This window comes from Cryptomeria japonica, chromosome 7 (assembly GCF_030272615.1).
Source record: "Cryptomeria japonica chromosome 7, Sugi_1.0, whole genome shotgun sequence".
NCBI lineage: Eukaryota > Viridiplantae > Streptophyta > Pinopsida > Cupressales > Cupressaceae > Cryptomeria > Cryptomeria japonica.
Window position 1 is genome coordinate 411,478,964 of NC_081411.1, and position 14,471 is coordinate 411,493,434.

Sequence of the window (14,471 nt, forward strand, 5' to 3'; positions counted from 1 at the left end):
GCATGGCAACGTGTGAAGCTATATGGCTTCGGAAGTTGCTAGTAGCCTTGTTTGGTCAGAAGGTTGAGACTACGGTGATACACTGCGACAATCAGAGTTGCATCAAGTTGACTGAGAATCCAGTGTTTCATGATAGATCGAAACATATAGACATCAGGTATCACTTCATCAGGGATTGTGTACAGAGGGGGATTGTTCAGCTACAGTACATACCTACAGAGGAGCAGGTAGCAGACATTCTAACAAAGGCATTGGGGAAGGCAAAATTCATCTTCTTCAGAGATAAGATGGGTGTCGTGCAGAACAGCTTCCTCGCTAAGAGGGAGTGTTAATTATGGGTAGCTTGGACAGTTGTTTGTCCTTACCCAGAAATAACAGCATTAGTTATGGGTAGTTTTGGACAGCTGTTCGTCCTGACCTAGAATTAGAAAATGGTTGTTTTTGTCAAACAAGTGTTGTTAGGATAATAACAATTGTTATTTAATAGTGGCTCTTTTTAGGTGACACCTCATAGCCAAAATTAGTAATTGGTTATTGAGTTGTCTTAATCTCAGCCATTGGTTTGAATTAATCTCGGCCGTTGGTTTTCCAATAGAGTAGTATAAAAAGGGGTCATGGGTCATTTGGAAAATAAGAAGTCTTGAGAAGAATTTGCAGTGATAGCAAATAGTCTTGCAGTGTTAGCAAGAGGCGCAGTGATAGCGTTGATATAGCAGTGGAGGATATCAGCAGGAGATATTAGGAGTTTGTCGGAGTTCTGCCAGTAAGAGGCAAGGAATTCTTTTGTAATTCTTATATTGCTGAAGATTAATATATTTTCCATCTGTAGAACTGGTTTTCCCTTAGGGGTTTTTTCCAGGGACGATTGTCCAAAAATATTGTGTCCTTGTGTTGCTTATTTCTTTCCGTATTTTTAGTGAAGTTGCAGTTGTGTTATTTTTCGATATTCAGCTGTAAATTTATTTTCAGCAGTTAAATAATTTTTTATGAGATAGGAGATTAATAATCAGTGACTGCAATAGAATTTCTACACCCATAAAATAGCCTTAAAAAAATCTGTCCCAGAAACATGTCTACCTATTCCTTTATGTCCAGGTACCCTAAACTGAGTGGAGCATTGAAAAAATGTGATTCAGCCCATGTAAACTGTTGAAAGTTGTTTCATGTGAAACCGTCAATTTCTATTTCTAGCAGAAATATAGGGAAAAAAATGAAAATAATTTTCCAGCATGTACGGTTACCAGTTCTCATTATTACCTATTTCAAGCTTCTTATTCTTGCATTTACATATTAGCTTGAATTTCAACCAGCTCCTTGCTAATAGTTTCTTTAGACAAGTGACGAGTGAGCACTTCAAAAATCAATTTATAATTCTTTTACTCTTATTTCATTTCTGAAGATTCACCATTGAAAAGATTTGGTTATCCTTGCATTTACATATTAGCTTGAATTTCAACCAGCTCCTTGCTAATAGTTTCTTTAGACAAGTGACGAGTGAGCACTTCAAAAATCAATTTATAATTCCTTTACTCTTATTTCATTTCTGAAGATTCACCATTGAAAAGATTTGGGTTGCCTTTGACTTAATGGCGCTCTACTATTTATTGGTAACATTGAATTTCTCTTTTAATAACAGAAGAAAGGTACAAAATGAGTACCAGTTGTAAGGAAATGATCTTCCTAGGAAAAAAAAACTATACATGACGTGCACAACAAAATTTCTGCTCAGTTTTAGTTCTGAAACAGAAACATTCTCTGAGCTAACTCTACCATCTGCAAGTCAAGGATGGCACTGCTAGTAAACATAAAAATTCATAGATAATTCTTTGGTTTATGCATGCATTGACAAGCATACTAAGTTGTGCATTGGGCTGAAGAAGAGCTAGCTGTTGGTTACCCCAATTCTTAATAAAGGACAAGCACCATCAGGTGCATGTTGTAACCGCCCTCTCTTAGAGCAACTTGAACAGCATTTCCCATGAGTAACAAGAAGGCAATTTAGATCAAATTTCAAATCATTTGGAATCCGCTGATTTAAATGCAGATATGCTTTCTCCCTATTTGCTTCCCTGGGCACCCAGCCAAGAGACTTCGTAATCCTAAATACCTGTGATTATGAGAACAGCATAATTGTTGAAAAAATATGTCATATATAGTAATATAAAAGCAATTGTTAACAATTCAGCTAGCCACTTATGCTAGTGAAAAAAGAATGCCTAGCTTAGTTGCTCAACAAGAATAAAAAGAATGCCTAGCTTGCTCAACAAGCATACTCACATGGGTGTCTACAGGGAAGTCATCATGCTGCAAGTGAAACATCAGAACACATGCCACCTGTAATATTACAACATTTAGCACTAGGTGGGACAATAGGAAACGAAAATTTCTAAGCAGCATGCAATATGATCTAAAACATTGTGATGAACATAAGGGAAAAAAAAACATCAAGCTTATAATATGTATCATTGCACCAATTTCATGAATTTAAAATTTTTACTTCATAAGAGTAGATAATAATGACGACTTAAAACACAAGTATATGTTTCTTGATCACTCTTAAATATTAGTTAGTCAATGACACTTGTCATCTACAGCTGAGGCCATCAGTCACAAATACTAATGGCCAAGACTCAAATCTAAGATCACTGTGTTTAAGCCAAATTGCTTTTTAAGTCAAGCTTTGTTAAAGTTGGATCAGATTTATATATATGATACTTTTCTAATTTATAGTCACTTAGGTTTAATCTAATACTATATTACAGAATATAATATAGATTACAAATGTCTTGATAAATTTTCAGAATGCAATGTAATATTGAATTATGCACAGTAGTATATATGAATCGGGATTTCCTTTAAACCTGATTACACTAAATATTGAGCTATTCACAGTTTGAATTATATTATTTATGTAACTGTAGATCACACAATATTCTGCACAATATCACAAACTTGGTGTATTGCAGATCACTCACTTATGCCACAATGATGTCGATTGTACTCTTAATAATAACGAATGCATACTTTATAATATCAACCTCATATATATCCATGGACTTCCTTAAGGGCCGTGTCTCTACACCACGAGACGTGAAGGCAAAAGGACACAAGCCGATAATTGTAATCAGGTTTACTTTCAAACCGATTCAATTATAATATAATCGATTTAGTTAATATGATAACTAATCAATTAATAACAGATCGATAATCATTGTAATAACAGATGTGACATTAACCGATCATCGATGTGTAATGCAAACAGATAATCGGATACATGCGTCAATGGTAGACATAGCATGGTAAATGGTAACCACAGCTAATCTCCGATAGTAAGTTAAAATACAAATCATGGTTAACTGAAGCAAGTAAGTCGAATCACCAAATGTCTAAGACCAATAAGCCAATTAGACATTTGGATTAGCTAGGTTTGTCAGATGATTCCGACCGTAGCTATAAATCATCAACACTCCCTCTTAGCTAGGGAGGATAAAAGATATTGGGAGCAACATTCATAAATCGTATGATGCTTATCTTGGGACCATAGTTTCAAGATGTGAATTGCCTCTGTCGGCGATTCTATTCACAAACTCTTGAGTGGATTGCCTCAGTCGGCGATTCTATCCACAAGCTCTTGTGTGGATTGCCTCAGTCGGCAATTCTATCCATGAGCTCTCATGTGGATTGCCTCAGTCAGCAATTCTATCCATGAGCTCTTACGTGGATTGCCTCACTCGGAGATTCTATCCATGAGCTCTTGTGTGGATTGCCTTTGTTGGCGATTCTATCCACAAGCTCTTGTGTGGATTGCCTCAATCGGCGATTCTATCCACAATCTTGAGTTATTGTAAGATCGTCACCTTCCAATAACCTCAAAAAATACAAGTGGAAATCATTTGGAAGTCGTCACTTCCTTATGATTTACACAGGGCCCATAAAATAATTATTAGTATTAATAATAATAATCAATATTTACAATTTTACCTCAGAAGTGCTCAATCTTTTTTAGTAAGCTCCCTCTCAATCACAAGGTATCTTGAGTTTCTTCTAGAGAACATATTTTTCTGAACATACATCTGAATTTCTGACTTCAGCAAGGGACGCTTGTAGTTTAAGTTTGAGAGGACAAGTTCTTGCAATGTGGCCATATTCGTCACATATGAAACATTGTACTTTAGAGGAGTCTCTAGGCTTCTTGAATGATCGATTACCATATGTCTTTTTATCCTTTTTCCTTTTCAAACTAGAGACTAGAACTTGAACATCTTCATCAACGGGTTTCATGATTCCTCTTGATATTAGGTTACACTCTTCTTGAATGCAGTCAGCTTTTAGTCTATCAAATTTGGGAACTTTGGATCGAGCACTAACTCCTTGTCTAAAGTTTTTCCATGAGATAGGCAGCCCATTTAGAGTTATCATAGTTAGCTCCGTATTATCATAAATGTGACCAATTGATGAGAGCTGGTTCCTTAATTTTGTTATCCTCATAAAATATGAAGTGATAGTCTCTTCTTTACTCATTTTAATATTAGAAAGTTGATTTTTAAGTGTGAGGATTCTGCTCGTGTTGTTAATCTCAAACATGTTTTTCAAGGCTTTGAACATGTCATATGCAGAATCTAACCTTGTAATGATAGGTAGTAGATGACTCTTTACTCCATCTACTAATAACTCCATTGCTTTAATATTGTTCTTTTCCCACTGACTCTGTTCGTCTGTTCCATCAGGTTTAGAAGGATTCTCTATTATTGTTTTTAACTCATTCTTCCTTAGTACCAACATCATTCTTCATTCGTAGTCTTGTCTTCGAATCTGATTCCATTCGTCATTTTAAAATACAAACTTTCAAGGAGATATCAATCTGATCTTAATCGGATCTTCCTTCAGGCGGTTAGGCTTTATAGAAGGAAACCTGGCTCTGATACCATGTTAAAGTTGGATCAGATTTATATATATGATACTTTTCTAATTTAAAGTCACTTAGGTTTAATCTAATACTATATTACAGAATATAATATAGATTACAAATGTCTTGATAAATTTTCAGAATGCAATGTAATATTAAATTATGCACAGTAGTATATATGAATCGGGATTTCCTTTAAACCTGATTACACTATATATATTGAGCTATTCACAGTTTGAATTATATTATTTATGTAACTGTAGATCACACAATATTCTGCACAATATCACAAACTTGGTGTATTGCAGATCACTCACTTATGCCACAATGATGTCAATTGTACTCTTAATAATAACGAATGCATACTTGATAATATCAACCTCATATATATCTACGGACTTCCTTAAGGGCCGTGTCTCTACACCACGAGACGTGAAGGCAAAAGGACACAAGCCGATAATTGTAATCAGGTTTACTTTCAAACCGATTCAATTATAATATAATCGATTTAGTTAATATGATAACTAATCAATTAATAACAGATCGATAATCATTGTAATAACAGATGTGACATTAACCGATCATCGATGTGTAATGCAAACAGATAATCGGATACATGCGTCAATGGTAGACATAGCATGGTAAATGGTAACCACAGCTAATCTCCGATAGTAAGTTAAAATACAAATCATGGTTAACTGAAGCAAGTAAGTCGAATCACCAAATGTCTAAGGCCAATAGGCCAATTAGACATTTGGATTAGCTAGGTTTGTAAGATGATTCCGACCATAGCTATAAATCATCAACAAGCTTTAATGCTAAACGGGATAAGCTCTTATTGGATGGAGTTAGCTTTCACTTCATGTGTGGTGAGTTTGCTTGCCTCTGATGCTGCCTATATATTTTGCTTCTTAAGGTAAATGAATTTTATATCAAAAAATGGATACAGGCCTATACATGTCGTGAAACCAAAAATTACTTCTTTGTCCTTGATGTTTTCCTATGGATGCATTACCCACCCCTGCATGTATTTCTATTTATGCTAGCATGATATTTGCTTTTTGGCATGTCATGCATGCAAGTTTTACTTTACATTTTCTATGTATTGAGTTTTATCTTCCTTTTTCCCATGCATGCACATGCTTTTAATGTGCATATAAATTTTCCTGTCTTTATCTTAGCATTAGGTCGTGGAGATAATTCTTATGACAAGCATTGAAAGAGAAAAAACGTTGTCTCAGATAACAAATAAGCTTTGCAGTTACCTACCCTGTTCCTCTCTGGCTTGAACATAAGTAAGGTTTCAAACGAAGAAATTATTCTAGTTGGGACTGAAAGCCTAAGAAAACTATCTTCTAGTTTCCTTTTGAAATTTGTCATGGATATTATCACTTCCCCTCGTACTTTTTGGGGAAATTCTCCACTTCTTTGATTGACTGTTTGCTTTCTTTTGCCTCAAAATCAAATGTCTAACATTCAGAGTTGAGTTGCTCCCATTTATCCGCAATGATGTCTTCCATGAATTCATCTTTTCTCCTCCATCAGGCTGTCCATCTCCTCCTACAATAACCACCCTATACTTTGTTTGAAATTTTAACTGAAATATACTGCAATGCAATGTCCTTATCACTTTCTGATCACCCAGTTCCCAAGATGAATAAGGTGAGAGCATATGGTGTATAGGACCACACCATCTAGAATGCAGCAATTTGAAAGAAACACACTTGGCCACAATGCCGGCCAAAACTTCACTTCTTCAATGGAGTGTGCTATGCAAGAACTAAAAGGAAAACGCTTCAACACCTGTTCAGCAAAGTGTACAATTACAATAAGAACATACATTTCTCACTTTCCAGTGAAGTGTGCAATTACAATGAGAACATACACTTCTCACTTATTCAGTAGAGTGTGCAATTACATAATATAATTGCAGGTTAGATCAAATGCATTACAAACATAATATAGAAAGGTTGACTGTTGTATGTGCTGATAAAAAGTGCTGATCATAAATGAAGACTGCTGCAAGGACCCAAAAGTGAACCAAATTGCATATATAAACAAGTATTCAAATGCCCAACATGAAATATACCTCTGGAAGATGAAACAAGGCAGATTGCAGGTCTGATTGCACTCTGTTGCTGCTGTCTAACTGTCATAACAAAACTAATCACACAAAGAGAGCACATTGAAAAAATTGCTGATTACTGAAATTTGATTAAGACTGAAAATTACAAGATTCTCCAAAACTAGAATTTGCATTGAAACTCTTAAAGATCCGAAACCCATCTCAAACATCCTAAAACTATATACATGAAATATAAGGAAATCAATGTCCATATGTAAAAGCACTCAAAAGCTTATTTCATGTACAGCCTACCAATATGGTGTAGCCCCTTAAAGGGAGTGAACCCCTTCCTCACTTCACATGCCCCCTTCAACTAGTAGCCAGCCCACACAATGGTTGACACCATACTAAAACTTCATTTCCTACAGCTTAGGTGGAAAGAAAAGGCTTGTACAGCCAGGGAACAATGATAATTTGCAGCAATACTTCAAACAAAATCATTAACTGTCGTAGGTATGGCCCATGAAGTATGACCAACATAGGGGATAGTAAAGCTAGCCCAAAAACTCCATCACTTCAAAACTTCGCTAAAAGGGAAACTCACCCAAACAACATCAAACACAATCTGCAAATCAACTAATCAAAACACACCAAATGTACCCATTATCAACAAGAAGATTAATAACTTCACTTGCAGGCACAGTTGTGGCTCCTATATGAAACCACCAATACCAGTTGGGGGGAGTTTCATCTCGGGAACAAGTATTTTCAAGAGAATTTTCATCCTCAAGAATATTAGAGATGAACACAGATTCTTGTTTACCTCACTGGGTAAACAGGAAGAATACAGAAATCGAACAGCAAGGATGGAGCCCGCGGGGGAGCGAGTCTTGTTTGCGCCACCCTCACTACCACTTGGCACACTTGTGAGGTCATCCGCGGGAGTGGGAGGCACGTCGATTCCAGCTTTTGGGGAGGGCCGCACGCCCGTTGCGCTTGGGCCCATGCAGCAGGTGGCATCACCTTCCATCGTACCACCTCCGCAAGCTAGTGCGCCACCCGCGGGACCGCCTCCAGCCATAGAGGCACGTGCAGAAGGCATGGTGGAGTCGTGTGGATCACCGCAGCAGGTAGTGGCAGAGGAGGAGCACAAGGAGGGGGTCGACGCAGAGCCTCAGGTGCGGTTGGATGTTGTGGGATCCGAGGCAGTAGTGAATGTGTCGGCCTCTTTGTTGGAGGAGCCTCTGGAGAGACACACTGTAGAAGTGGAGAGAGGCCCGGAGGTGTTCAGTACGGATCCATCGGTGGAGGCTATGGGGAGTTGGCTGACCCGGCGATTTCAGATGACGGTGATGCCACCAGTAGGAGCTGCTGTATTTTCACCCCGGCGAGAGCCTCTGACGGAGGTGGTAGACTTGGTGGATTCATCGGGCGAGACACCAGTAGGGCATGAGATAGGAGAAGTCATCCCTGCTATCCAGGAGCAGGTGAGGGTAGAGGAGACACCTTTGTGCCAGCAGGATCCAGCAGTTTTGGTTCCACTCGAGCCTCCTGCACCTATCTCGGGGTCCCAACCTTCGGGGCAGGATGGGGAGGACATTGAGGCGTACTTAGCAGACATGGTGACGAGGGGTCGGCAAGTGGTGGCAATGGCTCAGACACGAGCTTTGCAGCAAGTTGTGGAGGAATTAGAGCAGGTCCTCCAGTTTATGCGGTTCGGCTGTTCGACAGCTTTTGTTACATGCTTTGAGTCACAAGGGTGGCCAGCTATTCAGACAGATGCAATGCTCGAGGCTTGGAGAGTGCCTCAACCTGTCGTGGAGAGTAGGGTGACTACTCTCGTCCGACAAATTGAGCAGGTTCAAGTGGTAGTGAGGGTGGCGCAAACAAGACTCGCAAGTTGCCTCAGCCTCCATCTGCGTTCTACACGTCGTTCCAGAATCAAAGCCTTCTGCGCAGCCTCCCACTCGTCGGTTTCTAATTTCTTATTTCTGTCTTTATTCAGTAAATTGGGCATTAATTGTGGTACAATTTCATGTTTCACAACACATAAACCAAAACACAACAGTCTTTATTAATTCATTCTTTTGTATACAATCAACATAATTCTTCTGCTTCCAACAGTTTTCTTTATTTCTCTCCCTTCACAATTTAAGGATTATTTGTCCTTAGTCGGTCTTCTCTACGTCTGTCATCCTGGCGCTCATGAAATTCTCGTAAGATGTGCTGTTGTCGGTTCTCACGGTAGGTGTCTTCTCTGCGGTTTTGAAGAGCCAAAAATGCTTGAGCCAAAAGGTTAGGCAAATTGCTCATCAACCGATTCACCGTTGGGCTTACACCAAGCGGGCTCCACACAGCATCCTCTGGAACAGCCTCAATGGTGGCTTCCCTCCGTACGTGTGTTTCGATGGCCGCTTGAAGGATGCAAGAGAAATCTTTTGTGAGTGCTCGTTCTCCTTCGAACAGTTCTTGGTGATCCTCGTCAGGGTTACTGCTCGTCCCCTCGGGCAATGGTTGTCCCATTATCCCTGTGCCATGTAGTATATTCCCGTCCCTCCCGAAATAATTTCGGCAACGGCGCCAAATGTTTACCTCACTGGGTAAACAGGAAGAATACAGAAATCGAACAGCAATGCACAATGCAAATACAAAAGAAGTACCAGAATAAGCTTGCCATTAATGTCAAAAGATGTTCATATTATAATCTGTCGCCAACATTACATGTCCCCCAACACCCGGAGGTGGTACAATATATGACAGCCGAAGGGGTGCGACACAACCGTCGCGACTCCAACTACCTACCCGTCGGCTAACTAACTATCAATAATTAACATTACTAAACTATACATTTTTCCCGATAACAGTTCTCTCAAATGCAGAAGCAGAAATAATATCAAGTCTAACCTCAACAATGAGCTCGCAACCTCCTTTTATAACATTTTGGAGGGAAAATAGTAATCTTCCTTTTTCCTCCACAAACTCTTTTTAAACAAATTAAATAATACATTATGTGCACCACCTTGTGCTTAGGCATCCCCCTATAGGCACAATATGAAACACTTTTAAATAAATAATTATTAATTATCAGTTGCCTTTTTAATATTTCCTCATGAAAAACTAAATTATAATTATTTAATTAATTAAATAAATCATCCAAGTTGCGAAAAGCATCGATGTGAAACAAACAATAAATCTTGATCATACCAATATGTCATTGAGGACTTAGGATGATGGACCAAAAATACTTTGACAACTATCAAGAAAGAGAATGCTTCTCCGAGAAGTTTGGAGAGCTCCCAAGAGGCCAAAATTGTATTCTGAAAGCACTGTGAGGCTCCACAAGATCATCTAAATGCACTGCCACGAACAACACCACTACTTGACTAATCTTATGCTTTCCAAGAACTTCGGAGTTCTCCCTTGCTCACCAATTAGCCGACTAGAAAACCCAGAAAATGGACTAATTGTGCACAAACCAATTGTGCTTGAAAAGGGGACATTACACCTCATGCTCATGACAGGAACAATCCTCCACTATTTAATTTATCCATTTGGGTTCCCATCACTATCCATTTCAAGTTGATTTTCATGGCCAAACTCCTCTGGAGTTGCAAAGGTATTCACCCCTTGCGTAATCAACTTTCGTTGTTCATAATCCTCCCTTTTCCTTTTGGGACTCCTATTGAATTTCCTCTTTGGTTTTTGAAGCCCTTCGTTTTGGGGCCAAAGGGCATTCTCTAGCAAGATGACCACATTCATAAAACAGTGCACAACAAAATGGAATACTTTTGTAACATACTTATTGTAGCCATTGTAAACCTTCAGAGGCAGAGCAGAATGTGATGCTCTTTGGTGAGGCCTTTCTAGACCTGCCCTCACAAATATACATAATTAGTTAACACGGCCATGAGCAGAAGACAAATTAAAAGTGCAAAAATATTTGTACAACAAAATGGAGCACATTTGTAATATATTTATAGTAGCCATTGCAAACCTTCAGAGGCAGAGCAGAATGTGATGCTCTTTGGTGAGACCTTTCTGGACCTGCCCTCACACATATCCAGGATTAGTTAACATGGCCATGAGCATCAGACACATTAAAAGTGTATCAATATTTTCCAAATGAGATTTCCAGCCCTCTTGAAATCCATATTCAATTTAAAACTAATGCAGCGAGGCACATATCCAAATCCAATTACGGGCTCTACAAAGCATCTATTATGTGGGTTTGAAGCCCATGAGCCAAAGTTTCATGAAAAGTCAACAAATTTCATTAAAAAACAAAGGACCACCCTAGAAGGCCCTTCACCTATCCTCTTCATTTGAAGCTTTTATTCTCCTTTGTGTTTTCAAATTCTTCTTGGCACACACAAATAGATCAGGGATGGCTGGCTCCCATGGAATCTGCAAATCACCGCTTGGGTAGTCAAGATTGCTATGTTATCTATACATTTTTTCTAGATCTGGAACTAAGATCAGACTCTCCTCTGATGTTGAAACTTTTGATGCACTTAGCCTTTTCCGCTTCTATCTGCTCAATCACACTGCCATAACCTTGTCTGAAGAAGAAGGATTCCCCTGAGAAGGCCTGGAGTAAAGGATGAGTGGACTTGGGAACAAAGTGTCCCCTGCTATTCCATATCTTGGATCACGCACAGAGATTATCAACATAGACGAGATACTAAACATGTTTTTGATTAAAGGAAAAACAGGTTTTGAAGAGACCCGAAACCCTTTACAACCAGATTTTGAAAGGATCTAGAACCCACAACAAAAAGTTGTCCTAACAAAATGAACATGAAGGCACAGACAACCTAGGACAAAAGACTGCAAAAAGAACAGCATGCAGCCAACCACACAGCTACAAAAACGACAGCTTGCAGCCAACCTGCAACCAGCCCCCGAACAAGAACCATCAAGATTTACTTTTAGATCTACTCTTGTGGGAGCAGAGAGTCATGTCAAAAGGAAGCTTAGAGCACTTTACTTTCTTGCCCTTAACAAAAATCCAGCCCTCTTCCACTTGCGCTGCCATGTCATGCCAGGCCAGCCCACCATTATTCTGTGAATGAAAGCCAGCAGCCACAGTCCCAGAATAATCATTTGAAATCTTCCCTGCAGGCATGGCCTTATCAGAAAGGCCACTAGAATTAAGAGTCGGAGCGCTATCGCCAGAATTGACCTCCTAAGGCCCATTCATTCTCACATTAGGGGTTTCGGCAAGAGACTCAAGCACAGTGATATCTGGAGAGGAAGCCCCAAGATCCTGTGGTTCCCTAGCAACCACCTCTGAAAAGCACCTAGGTTGTTCAGATTTCTTCTCAATTGTATAATGTTGATGAGAAGCGCCTTTCCACCAAGTGGCCATCATAGCCTTTTTCTCAAAGCCACATTGTGCAGCTACATGACCCGTTTTAAAACACCTTCTGCATCGAAAAGGAATCCCTTCATAGTCCAAAGATTGGACCCAAGAACCCTTAGCAGATTTAAGTAAAATCGCAGCAAGCAACCTGTTGTGAGGTATTCACACATCGCCCCATTGCAAATGGGGACCCCCACTTTTTGCTTTCTAGGTTGTGTTAGAGTCTTTGCTATTAATCTTTGCATTGAAGGAATAGAGTTTCTCAAGTAGCTAGAGGGTCATCAAGTCAAGTCGGTCTCCTTAGGGTGGAGTGAAGACAGTTGGTTGTGTGCATGAAAGTAGATCTAGAACCCCTTGGATCATGCCTAGGTTTCTTGTGTTATCTGATCATATTTCTAGTTGCAAGAGTAAACCTTGGTTGAATGAATTGTGTCCTCCTTGAATTTCACATGAGACCCCGTACCTTGCTAAGGACATAGACCCTTGTACCTTGCAAAGGTCCAAAAGCGAATTTTTTATCAATTCATGTACCTTCCAAAGGATCAAGAGCAAAATTCTCTTCACCAAGTGATGTACCTTCCAAAGGTCATAGAGCGAATTTCCTCCATAGGTGTTCTTAAGGGTCAAATTGATGATGCTTTCATGTGGAAAGATTGGAAAACTAAAGGTCAAAACCAACTAAGTGAAAGAAAATTTTATAAGATCATGTACCTTACAAGGGGTCAAGAGCAAATTTTATAAGATCATGTACCTTGCAAGCATTGAGAGTGAATTTTATAAGATCATGTACCTTGCTCAAGAGTCCAAGCGAATTTCCTCCATAGATGCTCTCAAAAGGTCAGATTGGTGATGCTTTCATGTGGAAAGAGTGGAGAATTTAAGGTTAAAATCAACAAAGTAAAAGAAAATTGAAGGAATCAAATCAAAGATCTTCACCAAGTCATATACCTTACTCAAGATTGAGAGCGAACTCTGTCATGTACCTTCCAAAGGTCCTAGAGCGAATTTTGAGTTATGTCCTTGGAGAGGTCCTAGAACGAATTTTGGGTTATGTCCTTCCAAAGGTCCTAGAGCGAATTTTGGGTTATGTCCTTGCAAAGGTCCTAGAGCAAATTTTGAGTTATGTCCTTGGAGAGGTCCTAGAGAAAATTTTCGGTTATGTCCTTGCTAAGGTCCTAGAGCAAATTTTGAGTTATGTCCTTGGAGAGGTCCTAGAGCGAATTTTGAGTTATGTCCTTGCTAAGGTCCTAGAGCGATTTTCATCTCCAAGTCATGTACCTTGCAAAGGGCAAAGCGAATTTCTTCACAGGGACATGTACCTCCCGAAGGGTCCAAAGCAAAATTTTGCCAAGTTGTGTATCTTGCAAGGGATCTAGAACGAATTTCATCTCCAAGTCATGTACCTTGTCAAGGATCCAAAGCGAATTTCTTCCTAAGGTCATGTACCTTGTCAAGGGTCTAGAGCGAACTTTTTCACAAGACCATGTACCTTGCTCAAGCTTTGGAGCAAAATTTTCGTTAGGTCTCGTACCTTACCCAAGATTGAGAGCGAATTTTACCAAATCATGTACCTTACTCCATCTTGAGCAAATTCCTCAAAATCAATTCAAAATTAGAGTTTGAATGCAAGAAGGTGAAGTCGGCCAGTATGAGAAAGGTAATTTGTTTCAAAATCAGGTCAGCCTGTTGATGAAATAGCATCGATAAGATGAAGAAATCCTTGCCAAGAAATATATGTATATATATACACGTATGTATATATATATATAATATATATAATAAATTAATATTAAAAGTTGATAACTATATGTTATCGGGTTAACAATGAATAATATCTGATTGCGTTTTTGTTTTGATCGGCGACTTGCTTAACATTAGTTAAGCGCCGATCATATGCTATCGGGTTACTAGACCCGATAGCATATTGGTGTCGATTCATAATGAATCGGCACCAATATGCTATCGGGCTATTAACCCAATAGCATATTGGTGTCGATTCATAATGAATCGGCACCAATATGCTATCGGGCTATTAACCCAATAGCATACATTGCAGATTCACATTGTTATCGGTTGGCAATACCGATCGTTTGGCATAAACAAAACATTGATCGCTGTGTTAAACCCGATAAGCATAC

General features: G+C 39.1%; 1 protein-coding gene across 1 annotated transcript in view; it reads right to left on the reverse strand.

The window, feature by feature from the left end:
* Positions 1 to 1,557: 1,557 nt before the first annotated feature.
* The window catches only part of LOC131033396 (uncharacterized), a 44,178-nt gene continuing 31,264 nt past the window's right edge, over positions 1,558 to 14,471 (reverse strand). The window contains exons 3-4 of the mRNA XM_057964625.2: positions 2,278 to 2,334; positions 1,558 to 2,107 (exon numbers count right to left, since the gene is read on the reverse strand). Of these exons, the coding sequence (XP_057820608.2) occupies positions 1,883 to 2,107; positions 2,278 to 2,334 (282 nt within the window). The 3' untranslated portion in view covers positions 1,558 to 1,882. The remainder of the gene's footprint in view (positions 2,108 to 2,277; positions 2,335 to 14,471) is intronic.